The sequence below is a fragment of the Eulemur rufifrons genome, chromosome 19, assembly GCF_041146395.1.
Source record: "Eulemur rufifrons isolate Redbay chromosome 19, OSU_ERuf_1, whole genome shotgun sequence".
NCBI lineage: Eukaryota > Metazoa > Chordata > Mammalia > Primates > Lemuridae > Eulemur > Eulemur rufifrons.
In genome coordinates, this window is record NC_091001.1 from 100,830,675 (window position 1) to 100,855,336 (window position 24,662).

Below are 24,662 nucleotides of genomic sequence, written 5' to 3' on the forward strand. Positions count from 1 at the left end.
ACCATCCTGGGCAGTAGAGACACAGCAGGGAATGGGCAGAATTCCTGACTCACGGAGTCCCAGCCTCACTCTTGTCATGGAGCTTCTGGTCTAGCTTACAGTCCCTTGTCACTCTGCATACTCCTCCTGGGTCATCTCCTCCCTTCTCCAAGGCTTCGGTTACCACCTGTCCCCCGATGGCTCCCTCCCTCCTCAGCTGACCCAGAAATCCATCCAACCTGGCCAGTGTCACATAGGAAATCCTGACTGTGGCTGGCAATGAGGAAAACAATCTCCTTGTAAAGAGATGGTTGAACAGCACAACCAAGACTCATCGCAGACGTCCTTCATCCTGGGCATGCTCACTCTGTTCCCAGCTGGAACCACCATGGTGGGGACCCTCAGGAACTGTGCTTCCCCTTCCCACGAGCCTGGCATGGATAACATTCTTCCCTCAAATCTCCACAGCAGTGCTAAAGTCAGGCTAGAATATTTGACACAACTTTATTGAAGGTTCCAAGGGAATAGAAGAGAATTAACTGTCCAACAGGTGTACCTTACAGTTGGCTGTTGGGTATGGTTTCTCCTAGAGTCCACTGGCCTGGATGGCCCTCATTGGGCCTCTCTGCTTACCCTGGCCACCCACAGAGAGCAAAAGTCTCCTGCCCTCCCCGTCCCTTCAGCGGCCAGTGATACCCTCAACACATCTAGAGTGTGCTCTCAACGAGGGGACTGAGCTCCTTTCCTTGCTTTCTGAAGTCCACTTTCTAAAACCACAGTTCCTATCCCAGGATGTGCGTCTTCCTAGGAAGGCTGATCTGATAAAGATCAGGGAGTCTCCCATCAGGGAGACTTTCTTCATCCATATGGCCTGTGTGGCCTTTCTGCATGAGCTGAACGGGACACAGTAGTCTAAATCTGTACAGACGGTACTCAGATTATGGCGTGGGCGGGACGGGGTAGGTTCAAAGGACCATGGTCATTTGTAAAGATACCTTGCACTCAATATCAACCCAAACTCAGTATGTCCTTCTGGTGCCCCCTCTTCACATCTGCTTATCCTTACCTTACAGACTGGCAGCAGCAGCAGCCTCCAAGTCACCCAGGCCAGAGCCCTGGGGGTCATCGTGGTCCCTCCCACTCAGATCCACACACCTTCTACCTCCTAAATGTCCTTCTACTCTGCCCCCTCCTCCCCACGTCCACATTGTGCCTCAGGACCTCTCATCTCCACCCGTGCCAGGGCGAAGTCTTCTTCATTGGTCTTCCTGCCTCTGGTCTTCCCTCCTCCAATCCATCCCCCACACTGCAGTCAGTGTGACCTTTCTCAAATCAGAATCTCACCATGTATATGAGATTGTTGTCCTGGAGCCAGACTACCTGCGTTCAAATCTGTCTGAGTTTTGTGCCCATGAGCAAGTTGCTTAAGCTCTCTGTGGCTCAGTTTCCTCTGGTGCCCGCCTCAGAGTTGTTGCAGAGATTGTGGTCAGCTGCTTCTAAAATTGCCCCCAGCTGGGGGCAGTGGCTTACACACCTCTCATCCTAGCACTTTGGGAGGCCGAGATAGGAGGATCACTGAAGGCCAGGCATTCCAGACCAGCCTGGGCAACATAGCAAGACCCTATTTCTACAAAAAATAAAAAAAATTAGCCAGGCATGGTGGCATATGCCTATAGTCCCAGATACTTGAGAGGCTGAGGCAAGAGGATCTCTTGAGCCCAGGAGTTCAAGGTTGCAGTGAGCTATCCTCAGGACACTGCACTCCAGCATGGGCAACAGAATGAGATCCTGTCTCTAAAAAATAAAATAAAATAGTCCCCCAAGATCCCCCCTTCTGGTTTTCATGTCCTTGTCCAATCCCCTCCCACTGAGTGTGGGCTGGACCCAGTTACTTGTTTCTAATAAATAGAATACAGTGAAGTGATAGGATGTCACTTCCGAGATTGGGTTATAAAAGACTGACTTCTATCTCGCTCACACTCTCCCTGACGCTTCTGTCTTGCTTACTCTGAGGAAGCAAGCCGCCCTGGGGAGAGCTGCCCTGCGGAGAGACCCACATGGCAAGGAACTGAGGGCGGCCTCAGCCAGGGAGGAACTGAATCCTTCCTGCAGCCGCATGAGTGAGCCTGGGAGCAGATTCTCCGCCGGGTAAGCCTTGAGATCAATGCAGCCCCAGCCAACACCTTGCTTAGGGTTCCTGAGAGATCCTGAGCCAGAGGACCCAGCTAGACTGTGTCTCAACTCCTGACTCACAGAAACTGTAAGGTAATGCATTTTGTTCTAAGCCACCCAATTTTGGAATAATTTGTTATGCAGCAATAGATAACTATTAATAATATAAGGATTTAATAAAATAATACAGATAAAGGGCGTTAGAACAGTGCCTGGTGCATAGTCACTAAATATTAGCTATCACCATCGTCATCATCACTTGCTTAGGCATACCACTAGGCTGAAAACTCTACGAGGGGAGGGACGATGCCTGTTTCTTTGTGTACTGTAGCCTAGGCTCCTAGCATAGTGTGAGACCCAGAGTCTTTTAGTCAACAATAAATATTTGTTGACTAAAAGAATGAACATGCATCAGGATTCAGTGAAGGTATTAAAAATAAATAAATAAAAGAATGAACAGAAAGGAACGAACTGGGGTCCTCCAGGCTCTGATCTCCCAGGCCCCAAAAAAGGGCTTCTGAGACTTGGGGGCAGCCTGAGCCCAGGTTCTCCCCCCAGCCAGAAGATGGACCAAATAAAGTGGTGAGGACCCAGCAAGGTGGGGCACAAGGCCCCTTTGTGGTCCCACAGTCTCCTGGAGGCCAGGGCGTATGTTTCCCAGGGTGTAGGTGATCACAAAGCAAACCCTTGTGCCACATCCCTGGAAGGCACAGAGGAAACAATGAAACCTTCATCACCAGCCTTCTCTCCTGGCCTGCCAGGTAGGTCCCTGTGTTGCGGACGGGGAGGGACAGGGAGAGGCTGTGTTTTTCTTGGCTGGGTAATATCATTTTTCTTGACTGAAGAAATACATGCTAGAGGGACTAAAAGCAGAAAGTAGTTGTCACCCAAGAGAGTTTTATTCCCCAGAGGTCAGGCCCCACAGTAACAAACTGAAGCTGTACATATCACCGGTGTACTAATGGCCCAATTACCCCCCCCCCCAAGATTTCTTCTGTCTACACATCACCCACTCCTGCTTTAAGACTCAGCTCAAATGTCTCCTCTGTGACACCTTCACCAATGTTCCAGGCAAACCTAGGCATTTCCGTCCTGGGCTCCTGTTGTGCCCTTGGCTAACCTCCATCAGAGCATGCCATATTCCAGGGCTTGGTGAACGCTTTCCTGCAACTGCCTGCCCTGCCAGGCTGTGAACAAGTTCCCGGGGGGCAAGGACTGAGTCTTATTGCTTTTGTATTCCCAACTCACTGAGCTCGCAGAGTAGGTGCCAATGCATGCTGTTGCATTCTGAATGCAGGACTGGCAGGACTAAATCTCTAGAAGGGCAGTAAACCTCTTTTGGCATAAGAATGTGAGGAAAAGAAGATAGGGGTTATGTGTGGTTTATCCTAAAAGGAAAGCTCTCTGGGAGCCATGTGCTCCCTGGGGTATGGAAGTCAAGACTACAGGGCCAACCCTGTAAGTCCGTGGAATTTGACCTATTTTCATAAGAAACCACCTCCCTCTGCACATTGACAGGGCCTCTCCCTCATTCCAAGCCAGTGGTTCTCAAAGTGTGGTCCCCAAACCAGCAGCATCAATGTTATTTAGGACCTTGTTAGAAATTCAAATTCTTGAACCCCACCCCAGACCTCCTGGATCAGAATCTCTGGGGTTAGGCCCAACAATCTGTGTTTTAACCCACCCTCCACGTGATTCTAACGCACACTTGAGTTTAAAAGCTACAGTTCAAGGGGATGGGTGAAATCATCCCCTAGGTAGGTACAGTGTACACTATCTGGGTGATGGGCACACTTATAACTTTGACTCAAGCAATACAAAAGCAATCCACGTAACCAAAATATTTGTACCCCCGTAATATTCTGAAGAAAGAAAACCACAGTTCACAGTTCAGGGTCTACTGAAACACATGTAAAAAAGACCTTAGAAATACAATCCAGATTGATTTAAGATTAAGATTAAAGGAGAACCCAAGACAATGCCCTTTGCTATAAAATGCCCAGGATCAATGAAACGTCCCACTATTTTCCACGAAACAGTTCAACAGGCAATTAAATGAACTCAGCACATTTATTTTAAATGTGCAAAATGAATTTTCATATTCTACGAGTAACACCAGATGTTTTACCTCTTTTTCCTAATTGATTTTCCAGCCTACAGCAATTCGTCTTTATATTTTCCAGTTGGATCCTAATGCAGCAAGAAGAGTGTGTTCCGGCAGGATTATTAAATGCCATGCATTTTAAAACAAGCATAACTCAGGCCGCCATGTGTCATCTGAGTGTTTGTCTCCCCACAATATAAGAAACAGACAGCTCTAGGTACCAGGCAGATTTGAGCAGGCAGGAAACCCTGAAAAGGCCCTTTCAGGGGGTTGGGTCTCCAGGCTCTTGGCTGGTTGCAAAGCTGAGTCCTGGGCATTCAGCCCAAGCCTGAGCTCTTCCCCCACAGATCCTGTACTCCCTGGTACCAAAGGATTTGCTAGCTGTAAAACCTGCAAATAAACATTCTGGTTTTCAATGGGAAGTTTTGTCTTTAAAATGAAAAAGGAAAAGTAGGCTGTGAGTGGCCTAGGGTCCCAGGAAGGAGTGAGGCGGTTGCTCAAAGAAGCCACCCTCTCCCTCTATGCTCCTGGAGGAAGGAGCCCAAACAATCCCGCTGTTGACCAATGCGCCTGCCCAGCTGAGCAAGAGGCCCAGTTATTGCCAGCGTTTAAGTGGGTGAAAGGTCACCACCGACCAGGTTTTCTCCACTCAACAAAAGCTCTTAGGAGTTTGAGGGAAGACTGGGAAACCAAAGCCTCAGGCTTTGAAGCAAAACAACTTCAAAAGAGATCTTCTCTGCCTCTGCCCTGCCTGTGGGGAGGAAGGGGGAGGAGAAGGTGGCTACTAAGTGCTAGAAACCCAGAAAGTGCTGATTCAAAAACAAAAACCACCTTCTTGGGTAGTGGGAGAGGTTGGCACTGTCAGCTACCTTCCCTGGAAGCTGCTGAGCCCTGGCAGGTTTCAGCCGTCACACCTACAGCAGGATTTTACTGTGCTCTCCAAGTATAAATCAGCCTGTCTAGTTGTAAGAACCACTGCAGCAAGGCAACGTGTCTACAATTAGAGCTCATCATGCTCGAATCCTCAAATGTGGCTGCTACATCTTTAAACAACCCAAACATCCAGTGTGTTCTGTCCATAATATGGCCCTTCTCCATACTTAGAATAAAGCATTCTAAGTTTCCTGGGCAGGTGAAAATTGGATAGTAAAAGAAAAATCAGCTCCTTATGGGAACTGCCCCCCTCAACTTCCACTCGGGAGTCCCAGTCCCAAAGATAACCACCTACAGTCTCTTGGGGTACTGTGGAACCCCTGATGCTCTGAAGGGAACCCAGTAACCAGCCTTCCTGAGGGAGAGCCTGGCCCCACACCAGTGATTAGCGAAAAAACGTTATCTAGATTTAAAATGCACAAATGACAAATTTTCAAGTTTCAAAGAATAAGCAAAGCCCCAAGATAGACACAAGTGTTTTTTAAGACATACAGACAAAATCAGCCCCACCTAATAGGACTGAGTACATATTAGGTCAAAAGTTTTTGCACTGTTGTCTGGGTAACCCAATCATTTTCCTCTAGGAAGGTGACAGGAACAATCTGCTCTCCCTCAGTCACCCAACCCCCCCAATCCCCACACACACCCCCAAAAGACCTCATCCTCACAAAGGAAATGGAGTTGGTGGCAAGGATCCCACTAAGAATTCTTCCCTTGTCCCAAATTCACAAGGATACTTTTACACACTATTAAACCACAGGAGCCATTTTATAAATGTCATCATCATAGTCTTTTAATATTTTACATAAAAAACTGTATACACAGCTTATAGAACTTTTATGTAAACATCATAAGCTCACCACTTTGTCATTTGTCAGTTTATTTAAAAAATAAAAAACAAGACAACAATTTAGTAGAAGTACCACTGGGCGGGAGGGAAGGGGAAGAAAATAGGGACAGGTTTATTCTCTGTACAGAGATGCAGAGAAAACTTCACATAGCTTTAGAGGCTGCCTTGTGGAAAAAAAAAAGTTTTAAATAGGCCCCAATACTTGTTACTGCCCTTTATCAAAATAGTGTGCATAACCTGCACAAATAAAATCACAAAACAGGGTTGCTGCCTTTTTCAAGAAAACAAAGCAAAAATTACTGGGGGTTTTATCCCTCTCCTTGTTTTTTAAAAGTCATCAACATTTTTTTAAAAACATCACAAGTGGATGAGGTTACAGCGTACAAGTGTGGTCAGAATGCTACTGTCTTATGCAAATGACAAGTGCATTAAGTGTCAAACAATGAAACAATTGTGCAAAGAATTTTTTCCAAAAGAAAAACCAAGTTTTAGCCTTTAAATAAATCAAATAACATCAGTTTCTTGGACTAAACAATTTTCACTTGTAGGACAGGCACAAAGTTCGCTTATGGCAAAAACAAGCCCGCAGTGCACCCTCTCTCCTCCCGCCGGTGGCTGGTGAGGGCGTCGCTGGGGGCTGGCCCGCAGGAGACGCTGTGTCCGGAAGCTGTGTCCTCTCAGCCCCAAGTCAGTTGCAAATGTCTTCCCCAGGAGTTGGAAAGATGACCAAGTCCTGTTTCTTCTTGGATGGGCGCCTGACCCAGCCAGGGCCAGAGCTGTTTTAGCGCCCTGGTCACTCCACCCACCACCACCATTAAATAACATCATCTTACCTCCGAAAATAAAATTATATCTATATTTATATAACATCCCCCCATCCTCCCAGCCCTCCCCTCCCGCAGTTCCCGGGGTCTATGTTACAGACAAGGGATAGCAGGCGCTGGCTGGTTAAGGGCGAACATCTGATGGGGCGCGGCCACACTCCGGCGCCAATCTCGCCCCCGGGGACCAGAGGTGGGGGTGGGGTGAAAATGGGGCGAAGGGAGTCGAACAGACACACAGCCACACATTCTGAGGCCTGACTCTTCAGAAAAGCATGCTCAGGGGACCCTTGGCACTCAGCGGGGCGCCCGGGCCTGTGCAACACAGCTGGACGCACACAGACACTGGGAAGGGGGCGCCCGGTGCTCACGCCGATTCTCGGAGCGAGCCAGAGCCGCCAGCAGATGCCAGGCAGTCCGGTAGGGTCCTTGGCGGGCGCAAGTCTCCCCTTCTCCGGGCTCGTGGAGGACGGGCCCAGGAGGGGAGCCACGCCGGCAAGGGCAGGCGGGGCGGGCGCTGCCCTCATAGCACCTTGCAGCAGTTGATGCAGCCGTTCTGGGAGCCGTAGCGCTTCTGCAGCGCGGCGCGCGTGGCCGTCTCGAAGACCTCGCGCACGCCCTCCTTGGTCTTGGCCGAGCACTCGAGGTAGTCGTAGGCTTGGATGCGCACGGCCATGGCGCGGCCGTCATCCGTGCGCACGGGTTCCTGCTTCATGCGGGCCAGCTCTGTGCGGACGTGCTCATCGCTGCGCAGGTCTTTCTTGTTGGCCACCAGGATGATGGGCACGTTGGGGCAGAAGTGCTTCACTTCGGGTACCCACTTCTCGGGGATGTTCTCCAGCGAGTCCGGGCTGTCCACCGAGAAGCACATGAGGATGACGTCGGTGTCTGGGTAGGAGAGCGGCCGCAGGCGGTCGTAGTCCTCCTGGCCCGCCGTATCCCACAGCGCCAGCTCCACCTGCTTGCCGTCCACCTCGATGTCAGCCACATAGTTCTCGAAGACGGTGGGCACGTACACCTCGGGAAACTCGTCCTTACTGAACACGATCAGCAGGCACGTCTTGCCACACGCGCCGTCGCCCACCACCACCAGCTTCTTGCGGATGGCCGCCATGAGCGGGCCGGGCCCGGGCAGCAGGAGGGGGCCCGCGAACGCCTCGCTGCCGTCCCGCTCGCCGCTCACTGCTCACCTCCTGCTGCGCGCTGGGGGCGAGGGTCGCTAGCTGCACCCGGGCCCCGCGGTGGCGCGTTCTCTCGGTGCGCTCCTGCTGCCGCGGCGGGGGCGGTGGGAGCGCGGGGGCATAGGGCGCACCGTGCGTCTCGCCGCGCTGCTCCCGGGCGGTGGCCGCTCTGCTCGCCCCGGGCCGGGGGTCGGTGGCTTTGTGCGCAACGGTGACCCGGGCTGTGGACTCGGCCTAGCTCCCTGCCGGGTCTCCCTAGGCCTCAGCAAGCATACAGGAGAAGACCGAACGACGACCGTCAGACTGCGGTGGCAGATGAGGGCTGCGGCCCTAGCGCCCGCTATTTAAAGAGTCCGGCCACTTTCTTAATATAGCCGCCCAATGGGAAGCGAGCCGGCTGAGCTCATCGCTGCGGAGCTCGGCTCTGATTGGCGGTCCGCTGCAGCCCGAAGGCGGGGCCGGGCCAGCTTGATTGACGGCCCAGGCCGCCGGGCTGGGATAGGCGGCGGCAGGGGAGTCTGCGCCGCGGCTGGCGCAGCGGGGCTTTGGCGGCACCAGGGTCCCCGCCTTCCTCGCAGCTTCTGCGCGCAGCGCCTGGGAGCTGGCTGTCTGGAACCCGCAGGGTGTGGGTGAGCGGCTCCGAGACCGGCAGCACTCGGTGGGGCGTTGGCGACTCCCTCGGTTCAGACTTGCCGCTCTTCTCTACGAACTCCCGGCGGGTGGGCGGGCCGGTGGGGTAGGGGCGGCTCCTTTAACGTGGTTTTGTTTTTAAATAAATAGCCACACACACACTTTTGTTTTCAAGTAGGAAGGTTTTTTCCTTTCTTTTGGAGGCCGTTCCTCCTGTGGTCTAAGTCCCCCACCTGGGTACTCGCCCTACGTCAGCCGTAGGTTTGGACCCGGGAGGCGACAGGCTGGTAATGGAGAGGGCCTGGGCCAACCTCCAGGCTCTTCCAAGGGCCGCCGCCCCCCACCTTTCCCGAGCCCCAGCCTGGGTCTCTAGGTGAAGATTAAGGGAAGGAGCGCTAAGTGGCTGAGCTTTAGGACAATGAAAAGGGAAGGTCGAGCCTAGTCCACTTGGAAGAAGTTACCAGGCAGGGAAAGGCAGCCTTGTCCTGCTTTGCATGATTAATTATCATCGTGGTCATTAAACCAGAGAACTGTCTGAGATAAATATAATAGTACAATGGAATCCAACCACCCGGAACCCCAGGAGCAGATGAAAAGGCAGCGAAACGGGGCAGGGGGGGCTTGTGGGTGGGGACACAGCAAGTTAGTGTCTGGTAGGGTGCTAGATCCCTAGTCTCCTGATTTAATTCATTTATCCCGTGGATTCTGCAGGAGGTGACAGTACCTCTGATCTAGAAGGATCTAAGTCTACGATTTCAGTGGACAGAAGATGGGGGAAGGGCGAGTCAGAAAGGGCCTCCCAGGAAGGAGGAACAGCTTGAACACAAGCAGAAAGCGGGGAAAGAGTAGGGAGAACTCTAGGAATAGGGAATAGCGTAGAGTGCTGCACTTGGAGTTGAAACTCAGATTGGGGCTAACTAGCAACTGAACAGGTTGGGCTACATCCATCCACTGTAGCGGGAATGGGATGCATGTTGGTTTTTCAGCAAAGGAGAGGACACCACACCACATTGAGGTTATTGCCTCATATCTGTCTGGGTCTCTGGACTATGAGTTGTTGGCAGGCCAGGATTTTGTCTTATCTCAGAATTTTGAAGAGCCAGCACAATGCCTGGCCCTTTACAAGAATCACTAAAAGACTGTGGAGAATTAACCCAAATGCTCAGGAACTCAGTTGCAACTTTCTGAGGGGTTCTTACCTCAACTCCAGACTCTGCTTTATCAATCATCCAACCAAACCCATGCAGCCAGCTGTGGTGGAGCCCTGGTGTTTTCATATACAATTCGTATGGTAAGATCTAGGGCTCCATATGGCTCCAAGGAGGCAATCGGGTCAAATAAAACAGCAGGGCTGCTCACCCCAATCCTACAGGGAACACCCTATTCAAATGACCAGAAGCACTGTGCTTCCCTCACACCAAATTAGCTCCACTACATGCCCAGCTTTTGGTTGGTTTGTTTTTGTTTTTCAGATCTAAGGAACTGATCTGTCAGGAAGTAGTTTTCTTGGTCATTGGTTTAGGGCTCCAATCTGGAAATTTTTTTTTAATTTTTTTTTTAGTTAGCCTATTCTGAAAAATCTTATCTACACCAATTTTTCTTCTTTTAGTAAAAACCTTTTATGGCTGTATTGTTAGTACTGCTTTCCTTGGTCTTAATATAGCCTGGGAATCTTGGCTATGTCCTCAAACTTCAAATATTAAGAAAATATAAAACAATTAAAGCTATATACCATGTGTTTTGTAAAAAACTTAAATACAAAGAATCAGGAAAAGGGATTAAATTCACTCATTTCCTGATTTCCAGACATATTGTATGAGGTGCTCTAAGCTCAAGTCTCAATATCGCAATAATTTCTAAAAATATGCAGTTGATAAATATGCCAAAGTAAACAAATAGAAAAATCTGTGTTCTGCAGCAACTTCTTTTCATGGTATTCATTTTTTTTTCCCCAGGATACTGGAACAAGCTTTGAAGAGACTGGCTGCTTCCAAGACTGCCCCATTCACAGGATAAACTTTTCCAAACTAGGTGATATGACATAGAATTCTTTCCCCTCTCCCTCACCCTTCACAATGTACTTCCACTGAAAGGCAAGAATAAAACACAATTCTTCTATAAGAACAAGTCATTTTAATAATTAATTTTATCAACATATAGATTCATTGTTTGACGTAATATACCCACAACAGTGAGAGAGGCAAATTTTCTTTCAGACAAAAAGAGGCCATTAATCTATTTCCAATCTTCAGCCTAATTTATTTTTTCCCCCAAGTATCTCCTGTAAATCACTCCCCACTCATCAAAGACCAGGCCAAAGATTGGAGTTTTCATTAGATTTTAGCGCCACCTTGTGGAAATTATAAAAAATCTTTAGTCAAAAGCCATGCACATGCACTTTATGAATATTTTTATTTTAAAATTTTTCACAGGATGTAAAAACTCTGAAGAATGTTTTACAAGTAGATTCTTTAGAAATTCTTTACGTGTATATTTATACACTTATATAACTCACATACACTTTAAAAAATAAATTCCTTCCTAGTTAAATAGTAACTTCTAAAAGAGAGAAAAAGAAAAAGATAGTCTATGGAACCTCACTAACTTACAAACCAATAGACCTTATTTTTCCCTAATTATAATGTACAGAAATGTAAAACAACCCTAACCACAAAATCATTCAATTTTTTTCCCCAGTTAAGAAAGCCATTGTTGGACACTCTGGTATAATTAGAAGTAATAATAATTCCTTTTACCAGTAAGCATTTACCAGGAACAAGCAATGCAACAGACATTCCTGACAGCCATTTGATATTTCAGTGTTTTCTAATTTAGGGAGTAGCTTAAAGTCTCTAGGAAAATTGTCAATCTTCCATGTCTATGCAATGAGCTTTAAAAATGGAAATGTTCTAAAACGAGCCATACTACTGCACAGGGAAGAACTGAGGCAGTCCCATCAGGCAGTGTGGTGCCCATTCAGACATGAGTTACATAGCTGAGGAGCCCTCAAGCTGCTTCAACAGCAGGTGAAATATCCTTCTCTTGCAGTGAGATTGTGACCCAGTGTGACCCAGGGGTAGGAACAAGAAGGCTGGATTCATAAGAGAACCACCACAGCTGGACTGTTAAACTTAGGAACGTAAGCATTGAACTCTGATCAGACAGCCCATCTGTCCAGCCCAGGGCCAGGCCAAGGGGAACAGGAAGTGGGCGATGAGCCACTTCTGATCTCTCTAGAACTGCACTGTTACTGCAGTAGCCAGTAACCACATGTAGCTGTTAAGTGCTTGAAATGTCACTAGGAATACTTAGGAACTGGGTTTAACATTATTTAATTTTTAAATACATTTAAAAACTGATATTTGATTAAGTTTTGGGGAAAACTTTTAGGTATGTTTGAAACAACTGAGGAATGTGAATCTACTTTTTCAACTGGAAATTTTATGAAATCTAAATACAGACTATTTTTGATGAAAATTTAGTGTCCAAATTGAGATGTGCTGTTACTATAAAATAAACACTAGAATTTGAAGACTTAGATTGAAAAACATGTAAAATAGTTCATTTTTATATTTTTATATAAATTACATGTTGAAATGGTAATACTTTGGATATAGTGGATATATATTATTCAAATTAAATTCACCTTTTTACTTTGTTTTTTTTAAGAGTTGGGGTCTTGCTCTATGGCCCAGGCTGGTGTATAGTGGCATAATAATAGCTCATTGGAACCTCAAACTCCTATGCTCAAGCAATCCTCTTTCCTCAGCCTCCCAAGTAGCTAGGACTACAAGCATATGCCACCATGCCTGGCTAATGTTTAAATTTTTTGTAGAGACAGGATCTTGTTCTGTTGTCCAGGCTGGTCTCAAACTCCCAGGCTCAAGCATCCTCCCACCTGGGCCTCCCAAAGTGCTGGGATTACTGGCATGAGCCACTGCACCTGGACTCTTTTTATGTTTTTTAATGTGACAACTAGAAAGTTTAAAATTACACATGTGGTTCACATTATATTTCTATTGGGCAGCACTGCTCTGAAATGTTCAAAAGTTCAGATGGCTCCCTGGCGTCTCCTTCAGACACCATTCTCTCAGGGAGAGTCACCACTGACTCTCCTAAACTCTGTTCATCTTCCTGCCAGTAGAATTTTCTTTCATTTGTCCTGAACTCACCGCTGGGTTTCAGAGGGGCTCAGACACTCAGGTGAGCACTGAGGTTCAGGGAATTTGAAGCCTCCCCTCCCGCATTCACTCACTCCTTTCTAAACCTGCCACCCCCAGACCCTTTAATCTCTTTCCCTACTTCAGCCCCCTCCTCAGAGCTCTCCAGCGCTCACGGCCAACACTAGACTGTTTTCTTGAACAGGAGACGCTGTTGGGCCTTTTGCATGGCGACCTATTTTCCTTCCCTAAAAAGAGAATCCAAGTCCAGTCCTTGTTCAATTTTGGTAGGAAGGTGGTGGGTGTTGATTGTTTTCCAGGAAGTCTCCCATGAACCTCGGTCCTCTCCATTCAACTCAGTAGACATGGATTGTGGGGAGAGAGTGAAGAAGGGGACATGGAGGCACGAATGGTGAGGACAAACACATAAACACACACGCACACACCCAGCACTGTGGTACCTGACATTACAAACATGTAAATGAAGGGCGGAGATGGCTTCCCACTGGAGAGAACGTTTGAGCGGGCCTTGAATATCAAGTAGGATTTTCCCAGAAGAAAAGAAGCCATTTGTACCACCTGAAACACTCACTGGTTCATTTTATGTGGAGAAAGGCCAAGCAGAGCCATTTGATGGGGAGAAGCAGCAATAGGCAGAAGAAGAAAAATGCTCTTCCTTCTATGCACAATGTTTGCCTGATGACAGCCAAGTGTGAGGTTTGTCTCTTCTGAGAAACGGGAGGGCAGAAAGGAAAGAGGAAGGTCACAAGAACTTGCCATTACATAAGTGCTGTCCCTGCAGAACACACTCCAGCAAACGCTTTCTGGGTCTGTGGTGGATGCTGCAATTGCACTTTATCAGTTGAGCCAAAGCTACAAGAAAGTGGTGTGTAGATGCAGTGAGCAGGAAGGGGGAGGCTCGTGCCGGAAAGCTGGAGACCTGCTTTTTAGCCTTGGCGCTTCGTACTTCCACAGCCTTGAACAAATCATCCTTTCGAGGCCTCAGTTTCCCTATTTGTAAGATGAGAGATAGAACTCAGAGGTTGGCAACTCGGACAACTGCAAGGGTCCGGCAGACAACATAACTGTATGCAAGACATTAAGTAGCAGGAGTAATTGTGGAGAACTGGAGAACATCCCGTAACTCAGCTGTAGAAGCTTAGGATTTAAAAATAAACTGTGCAGTTCAAAAAACGCACAGGAGGAGCAGGCTAGACTTAGCCAACAGAACTAGCCTGTGGCCCCTGAACTAGATGAGTTCTATTTTTCATGGATCAAGGGGGAGCTCATCTGCTGAAAATAATACTGTCAGCTTTCTGTAAGTTGAAAAAAAAAAAACATTTGTAAAGCAAAAAAAATAACCCTTTTTATTTAGTTTTATTATTCAAGACCTTCTTTTATTTTAGTTGCTTAACACATTGACTGCCACACTAGAAAAAACAAATTTTTCCTTGGGGCCATGGTGTTTTATTACTAAAATAGAATAAAAACTTTGAAAACAAAACAGTCCTTTCTAATTTAATAAAAAAAATTGTGAAAAACCAAATTTATTGACTTCTATGCATTTAACCCGTGTTTTTAGAATTAATTTGTCGATATTATTTGTAACAATAAGAACACCAACAAGTAAGATTTTCATCAACCAACTGCAGGGTTTTGCCCACGTTTTGCTTCACAAGGCCCCAGGCTCAAAACTAGCGTGAGTTAAATACAACTCACATGGCAGTTAATGTGTTAAACTGAGGTCCAAAAGATGAAATATTCCAAAGAACAGCACCTCGAGGAAGGTGGTCCTAAGTAAGAATGAATCACAGCTAAGAGAGGATTAGCACACACAGGGGTGGGACACCTTACCCCCTAAGGCCCATCCAGAAGGGAATGGAACATCAAGTTTTTTCTCTTCCCTTTTTTCAATCTTGAAAGCAAATGATCTAATCAAAGTATATTTATACACAGATGATTCACTTCTTGTTCTCTTATGATGTCAGAATTTTGCAATAGGGAGGAGTTTAATTCACAATGTATTTCCACACTCCAGTGTATTACCACTGAAGATGTGTCTGGGGCTATTTATAGCATGAGCTGGAACCTATATTAGGAGCCGCTGATCAGAACCAGGGAATGTGGGGAGCAGAGGACACATTTGTGGGAGGACCCTGTGCTCTGCTGTAGCCGCACTGGCCGGTGGAACAGGGCTCAGCAAGGGAAACTGTTCTTCCTAAGGGTCCTCAATCGGAAAGGAGAGAACTGAAAATCTCTCTCGTTGACAACTGTTTGATAGAACTGTGGACTGTGGACTCATGTGATTTCTGCTCAGCTTGATCACAATGTGTGTTTAAGAAACAAGTTTATAGCTTGGAAATCTCGATGATATGCCTAGAAAGTTGACTCATTCATTCATTCATTTACTCATTCCACTAATGTTTGTCAGGTGCCTCTTGTATGCCAGGGACCTAGGTATACGACCTAACTGCCATGTTTTCAGGAACTCAGGGACTCTGTATACTTGGCATCTCATAGCTATTGAAATTCCTAAGTCTAGATGAGGCAGGGCTAGGGCTTGACCCTGGCAAATATGAAGGAGGTGTTGATAGTTGCTGCCCTCATTCAACTACTCATTCTGCAAACATACTCGGGGCCAGGATTGGATACTGGGAGGAATTAGATACAGTCCCTGCCCTCAGAGGAGCTCCGGTCCATAAAGGGAAGTGACAACAGAGCACAATACTCATAGCAATCAAACTATTTCCATCTAGGGTGGTCAGTGCTGTGATGGAGAAGTGCAGGGGTGGGGCCTGAGGAGGTCCGAGAGGGCTTGAACTATGTGGTATATTGCGCTCTGGTGGCCCCAGTGAACCACACCCCCCAGCATTCATCTTGCATAGTCCCCTCCAGTGATGATTCTGAGTTTGGCCATGTAACTAGCTTAGGCCAAAGGGACATCAGCATCCATTGCACGAATCATGCAAGCTGCAGCTTGCTCAGTACCTGCACATTGGGGCTTGCCCTTTCGAATGGCTTCTTCTTGGAACTTAGCTGCCATGCTTTCAGGAAATTCAATTAGCCATGTGGAGAAACCCATAATGGAGGAAATTTGGGCCCCTGGCCAATATCCTCAGCTAAGGTATTAGCTGGTGGCCAGCACCAGCTGCAAGTTCAGTGGATGGGGCCCTTTGAATCCTCTCCTCCCTAAAACCCCAGATGACCCTGGGGGAAGTAGCCCAAACCAACCCCCAGAATCATGAGAAATAATAAATTGCTACTGTCTTACACCACCATGTTTTGGGATGGTTTGTCCCACAGCAATGGATAACCCGAATAAGCTGAGTTCTTGATGGTTGCATGAAAGTGAGCCAGGCCAAGAGAGGAGAAGAGGGCATTCTAGACATGGAGGCATGAGATGGCAGAGCACATTCCCATGTGGTGGGACTGTGGGGTATAATGTGGCAGTTCTTGGAACTGGGGAGGCTGGCCAGACCCAGATCAAAGCATCTGAAGGTGAATAGAGGGACAGTCCCCAAGATCAGCCCTAGTCTCGAAGATTTGCTAGGAGGACTCATGGCACTCAGTAAAAAGAGTTGTACTCACAGCTATAATTCATTATAACAAAAGGACAGAAAGCAAAATCATCAACGGGAAAAGGCACACGGGTCAAAGTCTGGGAAAACTAGGTACGAGGGGAATCGTTCTTAAGAATCCTTAGTTAGAGTCCTCTCCCGGCGGTGTCACACCCAGCAATGAGTTGCGACAGCACGTGTAAAACATTGCCAACCAAGGAAGCTCATTAGAGACTCGGTGCCCAGGGCTTTTTATTGGGGACTGTGATGGTTAATTTTATATGTCAACTTTCAAACACCAGCCTAGATATTGCTGTGAAAGTGTTTTTTAGATGTGATTAGCATTTAAATGAACAGACTTTGACTAAAGCAGATTAGATTACCCTCTACCATGTGGGTGGGCCTCCTCCAATCCATTAAAGGCTTTTAAAGTAAAAACTGAGATTTCCCTAAGAAGAGGGGATTCTCCTCAAAACTGCAGCACAGAAACCTGCCTGAGTTTCCAGCCTGCAGCCCTGCAGAGTTTGGGCCCAAGACAGCAATGTCAACTCTGAACGTACAGCCTGCCAGTCTGCCCCGCAGATTTTGAACTTGCTAGTTCCCACTATCCATTCTCTCCCTTTTTATGGGTTCTGTTTTCTGGAGAACCCTGACTAATTCAGGGGAGCCTCTGCCTGGCATGTACCCAAATTCCAGACTTTCAGAAAGAAAGCAGGTGTTCGGCATAAACCGTATTGTTTGTAGAAACAGTCTGGGCACAGCAAGCCAGGCTTATCCGTTAATGGGGGAGATCATCCCAAAATCCAGGTGAGGGCCAGCCTTGGAAGCAGCGAGGCCTGCTATGTTAACTCTTTTCTGGAGAGAAGGCAAGTAGTTTAAATTGAGGCAATGGAGAGTCAGTGAATTTTTTTAATGTAAATGTGTTATTCCATGGAGGGTTTTAAGGGTGGAGTGACATGTTATGCTTTGTTCCATGAGGCCATGGTGGCAGCAGCGTGGGAATGGCTCAAGGAGGGGAGAAGGAGAGAAGCAGGCTCCAGATTGGGAGACCTCTCTGGTCATCAGGCAGAGCAAGGGTGGAGAGGAGGAGACAGATTTGAGAAAACAACAGGACCCATGGTAGGTATGTCCCCACTTCCCAGGTGTTGCCTCCTCTCGCACTACTAGGTAGAAGCCTCACCGAAAGGCCTCGGCAGCTGAGGTTATGGGTGCACTGTCCCTGGCCCCTGGAAAGATCGTGCTGCAAGGTCCAACAAGGAGTGTGTGCGTGTGTGTTGGGGCCGTCTCCCATTTCCTGCCCCTCCTCCTGGGTCACCAGGTGAGAGATGAGGGGGCACCTGCCTGGCTGTGAGAGAGGAGCCATGGCAGTCGCTGGATCGGAATCCATCTGGGAGGTGAGTCATTTATCTGAAGCCCCGCCCTGCCCTTGCCTCTTCCCTCCCACCTCGACCCACTTAAAACTTCCGCTCTTTTCCCACTCAAGGGCACCCCTAGAGCCCTGTAGCTGGAAGGATTCAGTGGGCCCCCAGGCTTTTGATACTGGGAAGTGTGGTCCGTGGACGAGCAACATTAGCATTACTTCTTGGAAGCTTATTGGAAGTGCAGAATCGCAGGCCCCAGCCCAGCCCAGGCCCTACAGAATCCGGATCTGGAGTTTAACAAGATCTCCAAGTCAGTCGTCTGAGCATGCAAGTGAGAAGCTCCGCCCTCGGCTTGTCCTGCTATGCTGCTGGTTAAATGGAGCTGGGTACTGCGAGGCCAGACTGCAGCCTTGCCTGCCCCCTGCAGAGGCTAGCTGTGTGGTCTGGGCATCAGCGTCCTGGGCTTCGGCTTCTCATCTATAAATTGGGGAAATTAACAGTGCCTCGCTCAGTGGGTTATTGTGTGCTAGATGAGTCACTGCATGTAAAGTGTTAGAACAGCGCCTACCCCATAGCGAGTGCTGGGTGACTGTTGGCTATCGGTCCTGAGTGGGGGGCTTTGGGCCCTGCTTGCACAGCCCCTCCCATCACATGTGCACACGCGCTCGCCCCACAGGGCAAAGGAATGGCGTCCTCTGCCACACTGTCCTGACAGGCGTCCCTCCTACAGCTCTGTCCACGGCTGCCACGTCGGCTCCCTTTTCACAGGACAGCCCTTCCCTCTGGGAAAACAATCCCCTCTCCAAGTCTTCTCTTAACCAGGCTGATCCTTCTGGTTCCTAGAACCAATGCCTGCCCTGGGAGCTGGCCCCTCGGCTATCCTGGGAGCCATCCTCTGAGCACAGAGCAATTTGTCCATGCCCTTCTCAAGGTACACGACCGAGGTCAGGAAACAGTCCTCCAGGGTGGTCTCGTCATTGCCCCTTCAGACCTTCTGGCTTTGTAGGACAGGCCAGTCTAGGGGGCTGAAGGACGTGGTGCTGCCACCAGGGTGACCAGGTGGAATGGATGCTGAGCTGCCCAAGAGGGTCCACGTGGAGCAGTGAGAAGGTGGAACAGCCTGGTGTCCTGGCCAGCATGCAACGGCACACTCGGGGACAGGCAAGGCCCTTCTGTGGGCTCCTCAGATTCATGAAAAGGTGGCCTGACAGTCCCCTCACACCTCCGTGAGCCAACTACAGCAATGTCCCTGGCCACAGGTAGGAGAGGGCAGATGGTGGCTCACCCCAGATGGGCAGTGCTCTACAACCTCCTGACCACAGTTGGATTTAGAACTTCCCGTGCAACATTTGGCTGATGTTCTTAGAATTCAAAGTAAATCAAATCCTGAGGAATAATAATACTAATAAATAATACTTAAATACTGCCAGCAGTACTAACCACGATTCTAAAGATAGGAATAATCACTAACAGTTTGAGGATTTCTTTTGTGTTAGCTGCTGTTAGGTTCTTGACGTGCAGTATCTCATCTACCCGCACCACAACCCTGAGCAAGGCGCTCTTGTGACAGGGACACAATGCCTCGGTACTGAGCACCTTCTCCGGTAGCCACTGCCCCTCGCCCCTCTTCCAGGTGGAGTCTGGGTGCACCTGCGGCCACAGGCCCTTTGTGGTCCTTAGTGGAGAGGAGACGTGAAAGGGGCCTTCGGGCTGCACTGATGTACATTTGTAAGGGGCCTGCAGCTTCCCCCAGAAGAAAGCCACTGGTCCAGGAGGCCAGAGGAGGAGTCGAGAGAGGCGAAGGTGAGAGGAGAGCGCCACCCAGCGGGAAGGTTCGGAAAAGAGAGAAGAGAGGTTTGAGGGAGAGGCTGCCCTGCCCCTGGGCTCCGGGAACCAGCTGGGCGAAGAGGGTGTTTAGGGGATTTTTACTGTGCGTTTTGCTCTGTAGAACCCCTTTGCCACCTCTTTGAGAAAGTTTTCTAGACATATTTACATTTGTTTTCTATGAGATTTTTTTTTGAGCTGGAATTATGTGTCTCCTGGATACAACACAGAGCCGAGCTGGAACCCGAGGCAGCCTGGCTTTACTTGTATTACGCTTTGATCCCCACGGTTTAGCGATAAGGACGCTGCGATTAGAGAGTTTAAATAACTTGCCCAGGATCGCACAGCAGGTAACTGTTGAAACCAGCTTCCCAGTGAGCAGTCTGTCCTGGTGGGCGGCAACCACGTGCCGAGTGGTTGGTTCATAAGGGCATTAAAACTCGTGGTGTTATTGCTGTTAACATTAGCGTTGCTGTTCCCACGCGCCTCCCGGTGGAAGGTCCTCTAACTGCCCGGTTCACACACACAAGTGACTCCGCAGCTCCTGAAGTCTTGTTTCCTCCCTTCCTTAAATTTTTCCTTTCCCTCAGTCAACCGTCCTCCCCCTTCCTGAAACAGGCCTGTGTATGGGCTGCTCTGACCCGCACTGTCTGTATGAGCGGGTACTTCCTGGAGTCCTCATCAAGGTTTGCCCTTGTAGCTTAAAGCCAGCAGTGGCCCGCAGGCATCCTAGAGTGCAGGAAGCCCTGCCCCAACCACTCCCGCAAGGACCACTTATGGAGCCCATGCTTGGAAAACAGCCCTCCCCGGAGGCAACTCTCTCTGCTTCCCCTCTGAGAAGCTCCGACTTAAAATAAATAAAATAGATAAATAAAACGGAGCTCACCACAGGCCTCTTTACCTTGTGTTACTTTACCCCAAGTGACAGGAGGGTTCCAACAAGGCAATGTTGAAGACATTGTTTTATTGTTTGGTTTGTTTTGTTTTGTTTTAGAGAAAGGGTCTCACTATGCTGCCCAGGCTGAACTTAACTTTTGGACTCAAGTGATCCTCCCGCCTTGGCCTCTCAAGTAGCTGGGACTACAGGCATATGCCCTGTGCCTGGCTTTTAAGAGATTGGACTGTAGAAAAGATACTTGACTGCTAAAAAGAGGAAAAGGGAAACTTTTATATTTTTAATCCTATAATGATTGAAGCCTAAGAAAAATATAGAGAATAATCTTTGCCACCCAGTTTTGCCAATCTCTGAATATCTCATGTTTATTTCAAATCATTTAGGTACCTATGAAACTCCTATGCACTCCTCCCCAATCCTATTTCCCCTCCCTTGAATATGTTATTTGACATCCCTGTGTGTATATTTATACATTTACTACATACGAGTGCATCTTAAAGAATATCTGGTGGTATTTTGAATGTTTTTAACTTTTACAGGAGCACTATTGTTCTTTATATAATTTCTGCAACTTGCTGTTTCCACACAATGATCTTTTATATTGAGATTTAGCTACGTTAATACATGTAGCTCCTGTTCATTTCTTTTGCCTGTATAGTATTCCATTTTGTGAATACTTTTCCATTCTCCTGTTGTTGGATATTTGGGCTATTTGTAAGTTTCTTTTCTAATATAAACAGTGCTGCAATGCCCAGTGCTGCAATTGGATAGGCTAATGTGTATACATGTGGAAGAGTTTCTAGAATATATACCTGTGCCACAGGAAGAAGCTTTTCATATTACAAAAGTCCTGGGTTGCTTTTCAAGTTTAGAAATTGCAGCCACAGGGGTATGTGTACATTTTGACTGCCTCCAGCTCCCACCTTTCAGCAAGGATGTGGTCCCTGACAATGCCCTTATATCCAGACTCGGTCAGAGTCACCCTTGTAGACCTGCTGTGAATCATTTATCTCGTCTGTGTTCTGTTTTGGATCCACAGTTAGAAACAGCAACAATTTGGAGGGTTCTGATGAGTCACACTGATGAGTGTGACAATGAGGGAATCATGACTATTTCGAGAAGGGGAAATGGGTTTATCAGGGGGAAATCAAAAGGACTGATGTTCCGTCATCCTTTTCTGGGTAACAAATCACCCAGCAAAGATTTATTGTTCTCCTAATTCTGTGGGTTCCTCTGTTGGTCTCTCTTGGGCTCTCTTGTGTGATTAGTTTCAGCCGCACGGATGGCTGAGCAGAAAGGCCCAGTGGGTCTGAGCCCCATGTCTAGAAGTTGGTGCTGGCTGTTGGCTGGGTCTCTCTGATCCCCCTGCACATGACCACTCACCCTCCAGTGGGCTAATCCAACTTCCTTACATGATGGTCTCAGGGCAGCATTCCAAGAGAGTGGAAGCAGACGAAGGCAGAGCCTAGAACTAATTCTCTTGGCCCAAGCAAGTCACAAGGCCAGTCCAGATTTAAGGAGAGGACAAGTAGATGCCCCTCTTGTTGGAAGGAGCAGCAAAGACTCATTGCAAGAGAGCATGAGATGAATTACTTCAGCCGTCTTTGAAAACAATCCCCCATGATTGAGCAATTTGGGTGGAGATAGAACTTTAACGTTCACCGTTGAGATTTTAGCCAGACTGTTTTGTGCAATTTCCAAAATAGGTCAGGATGATGATAGGTCAGCCTGGCTTTCCTGGCTAGGAGGTGGTTCACAGAGGGATGGATCCTTGGTTCTTCTCTTAATCTGAGAGTCCAAGAAGGAATCCACCTTCAACTTTTGCGAATTCTTTGGATACCTATGTTTTAAGCACCTAGTGTGTACCATGTATTGTGCTAGGTGCCCGGGATACAGCAGTGAACAAAAAAGGTGTAGTCTCTCTTCTCTTGGAGCTTTCATTCTATGGATGGGAGAGAAGCATTATACGACTAGCTGTACAGTTACGACTAGCTGTACAGTTAAATATTTGATTACCATGGTGTTAAGTGCCACAGAAGTGACGCATGTGCAGAGAAAATATAAGTGGGGGACCTGATCTGATGTCAGGGTCCTGGGAAATTTCCTGAGGAAGATGTGAGCTAAATTTTGAGGAATAAAGGCCTTATGCAAACTAAGGGAGTGGGGAAGGTGGTATAAGGGACTGTCTCAGGCAGAAGAAACAGCACGGACTAAGGTCCTAGAGAGGTAAGAAGCCTGTGCATTTAAGGAACTGAGAAATAAACAGAGGAAAGGGGAGAGTTGACCAAACTGAAAAATAGGCAAGGACCAGATCACGCAGGTCCTCGTATACCTTATAAAGGGTTTGTTCTGTCCTAAGAGCAACAGAAATGCGTGGTTCTGTGTTAGGGACTGAACTATGTCCCCCTAAAATTAGTATATTAAAGCTCTAAGCCTTAATGTGACAACATCTGGAGATGGGGCCTTTAGGGAGGTAATGAAGGTTAAATGAGGTCACAGGAAAGGGCCCTAACCCAATAGGACTGGTGTTCTTATGAGGAGAGGAAGAGATACCGGGCAAGCTCGTGCACAGAGGGAAGGCCACGTGAGGACACAGGGCAAAGGTGGCCATCTGCAAGCCAAGAGGAAGGCCTTAGGAGAAACCAACCTGCTGACACCTTGATCTTGGACCTCTAGCCTCCGGGACTGTGAGAAAATAAATTTCTGTTGTTTAAGCCACCCAGTCCGAGGCACTTTGTCATGGCAACCCTGGGTGACTAGTACAGCATATGAAGTGCTGACATTTATGCTACTAAAAAATCATCCTGGTTATCATGTGGGGGATGGACTGAAGGGACAAAATTGTTACAGGGAGATAAGCTGGGAGGCTGTGGCAGGAGGGGAGGCTGGCAGGGACGCTGGCCTGTAGCCTACTGGCAGTGAGGGTGGAGAGAAGGGAGGCGGGACCCAGGTCTGGGAGGCAGGGGCTATTTAGAGGGAGGGCTAGGGCAGGGGCCTGAGGGGAGGGGCTGAGTGGAGGAGGTCTAGGGAGGGGAGGAATTGAGGCTCCTGGTGTCAGTGTTTGTAAATTTGCCTGTAAAGAGAAGAAGAGAGATAGGCAATAGATAAGAGAGGGAAGTGGAATCAAGTTTGTTACCTTATAAGATAAGTGAGACAAAAGGGTCCCCAGAGGGAAGACTTGAATAGAAGTGTCTGGTTGGATGAAGGTAACAGACAACTGAGAGAATGAATGAATGAAAAGCAACTGCCTTTATGCTCTAAACTGTGCTGTCGATAGAGGCTGCAGTGCTGTGGCCATCCATGTTCAGTGCACGCTCACCTCCCAAGTGAAGCTGCTCCTGAAGCAGCTTGGGCTCCTTTCTCCTCCCTCAGCTGGTGGTGAGCAGAGGGAGGAGCTGTCGGGGTTCTGGGCTACGTGCTTGAGTGGGCCCTGGCCCTGCTCATGCTCAGCCCCAGAGGGGCCTTTGCCATCTCACCAGGGCTTGAGGCTGGGCCTGCTCAGCTGTACAGGTTGGTGGTTCTGACACGACTTGTTTCACAATGGGCAATTTTGGCTTCCTGGTCACTTGGTGTCCCATGCTCAGGTGTTCTGTCTGTCTGGGGACCCAGAAGCATGCCAGTTGTTTTGCAAAAGGCATTTAGTTCTCCACTGCCGAGAGCATGGCCTTGCTCCAGAACCCAGCTGTCTGCATTGGGATTATTCTCCACTCGGACTAGCAGCAAAACTCCACACGGCAGCCTTTCCCAACCACGAACAGACACCTCTGCCACCGTAGGGTCTACAGGACACTATAGTGCAAGAGGTGCTTACAGCTGCCGCCGGGACCTGCTGCAGAGCCCTTTCGTGTTGTCCAGTGTGTGAGGCTGGCACAGCCCAGCCAGCCATCCCCATCCTTCTGGGGACACCTGGATATCAGTGGCCACCAGAAGGAAGTGAACATGGGATTTTAACAATCCCCCACCCCCGTGTGCTCAGCCTGCAGAGCTTGCCAAACTCTTTCCTATTCCATCCTTATAGTTTCCTTAGAAAGCCAGGGTTAAGCTCTTTGTCTTACAGATGGAGAGACAGGCCCAGAGAGATGAAGACCCTTGTTCAAAAATGTTCCACAGTATGAGATAGAACCGGCAAGAATACCAGGTGCCACAGACTAGGCGATAAAATCTTTTAGAAACAGGGCAAGTGAGGCCGGGCGCG

The 24,662-nt window shown here is 48.3% G+C and overlaps 1 protein-coding gene across 3 annotated transcripts; it reads right to left on the bottom strand.

Moving 5' to 3' along the window:
* Window positions 1-6,700: 6,700 nt before the first annotated feature.
* Window positions 6,701-8,357, bottom strand: RHOB (ras homolog family member B). 3 transcript variants are annotated; one of them, XM_069495316.1, is made up of 2 exons: window positions 7,845-8,343; window positions 6,701-7,784 (listed from the first exon to the last, which is right to left on the bottom strand). In XM_069495316.1, exons 1-2 carry the CDS (start codon window positions 7,971-7,973, stop codon window positions 7,383-7,385), a joined length of 531 nt encoding a protein of 176 aa, XP_069351417.1. In that variant the 5' UTR covers window positions 7,974-8,343; the 3' UTR covers window positions 6,701-7,382. The 3 variants fall into 3 exon arrangements, with proteins under 3 accessions (XP_069351417.1, XP_069351418.1, XP_069351416.1); XM_069495317.1 differs by having other exon boundaries at window positions 6,701-7,565; window positions 7,818-8,343; XM_069495315.1 differs by having other exon boundaries at window positions 6,701-8,357.
* Window positions 8,358-24,662: the final 16,305 nt, after the last annotated feature.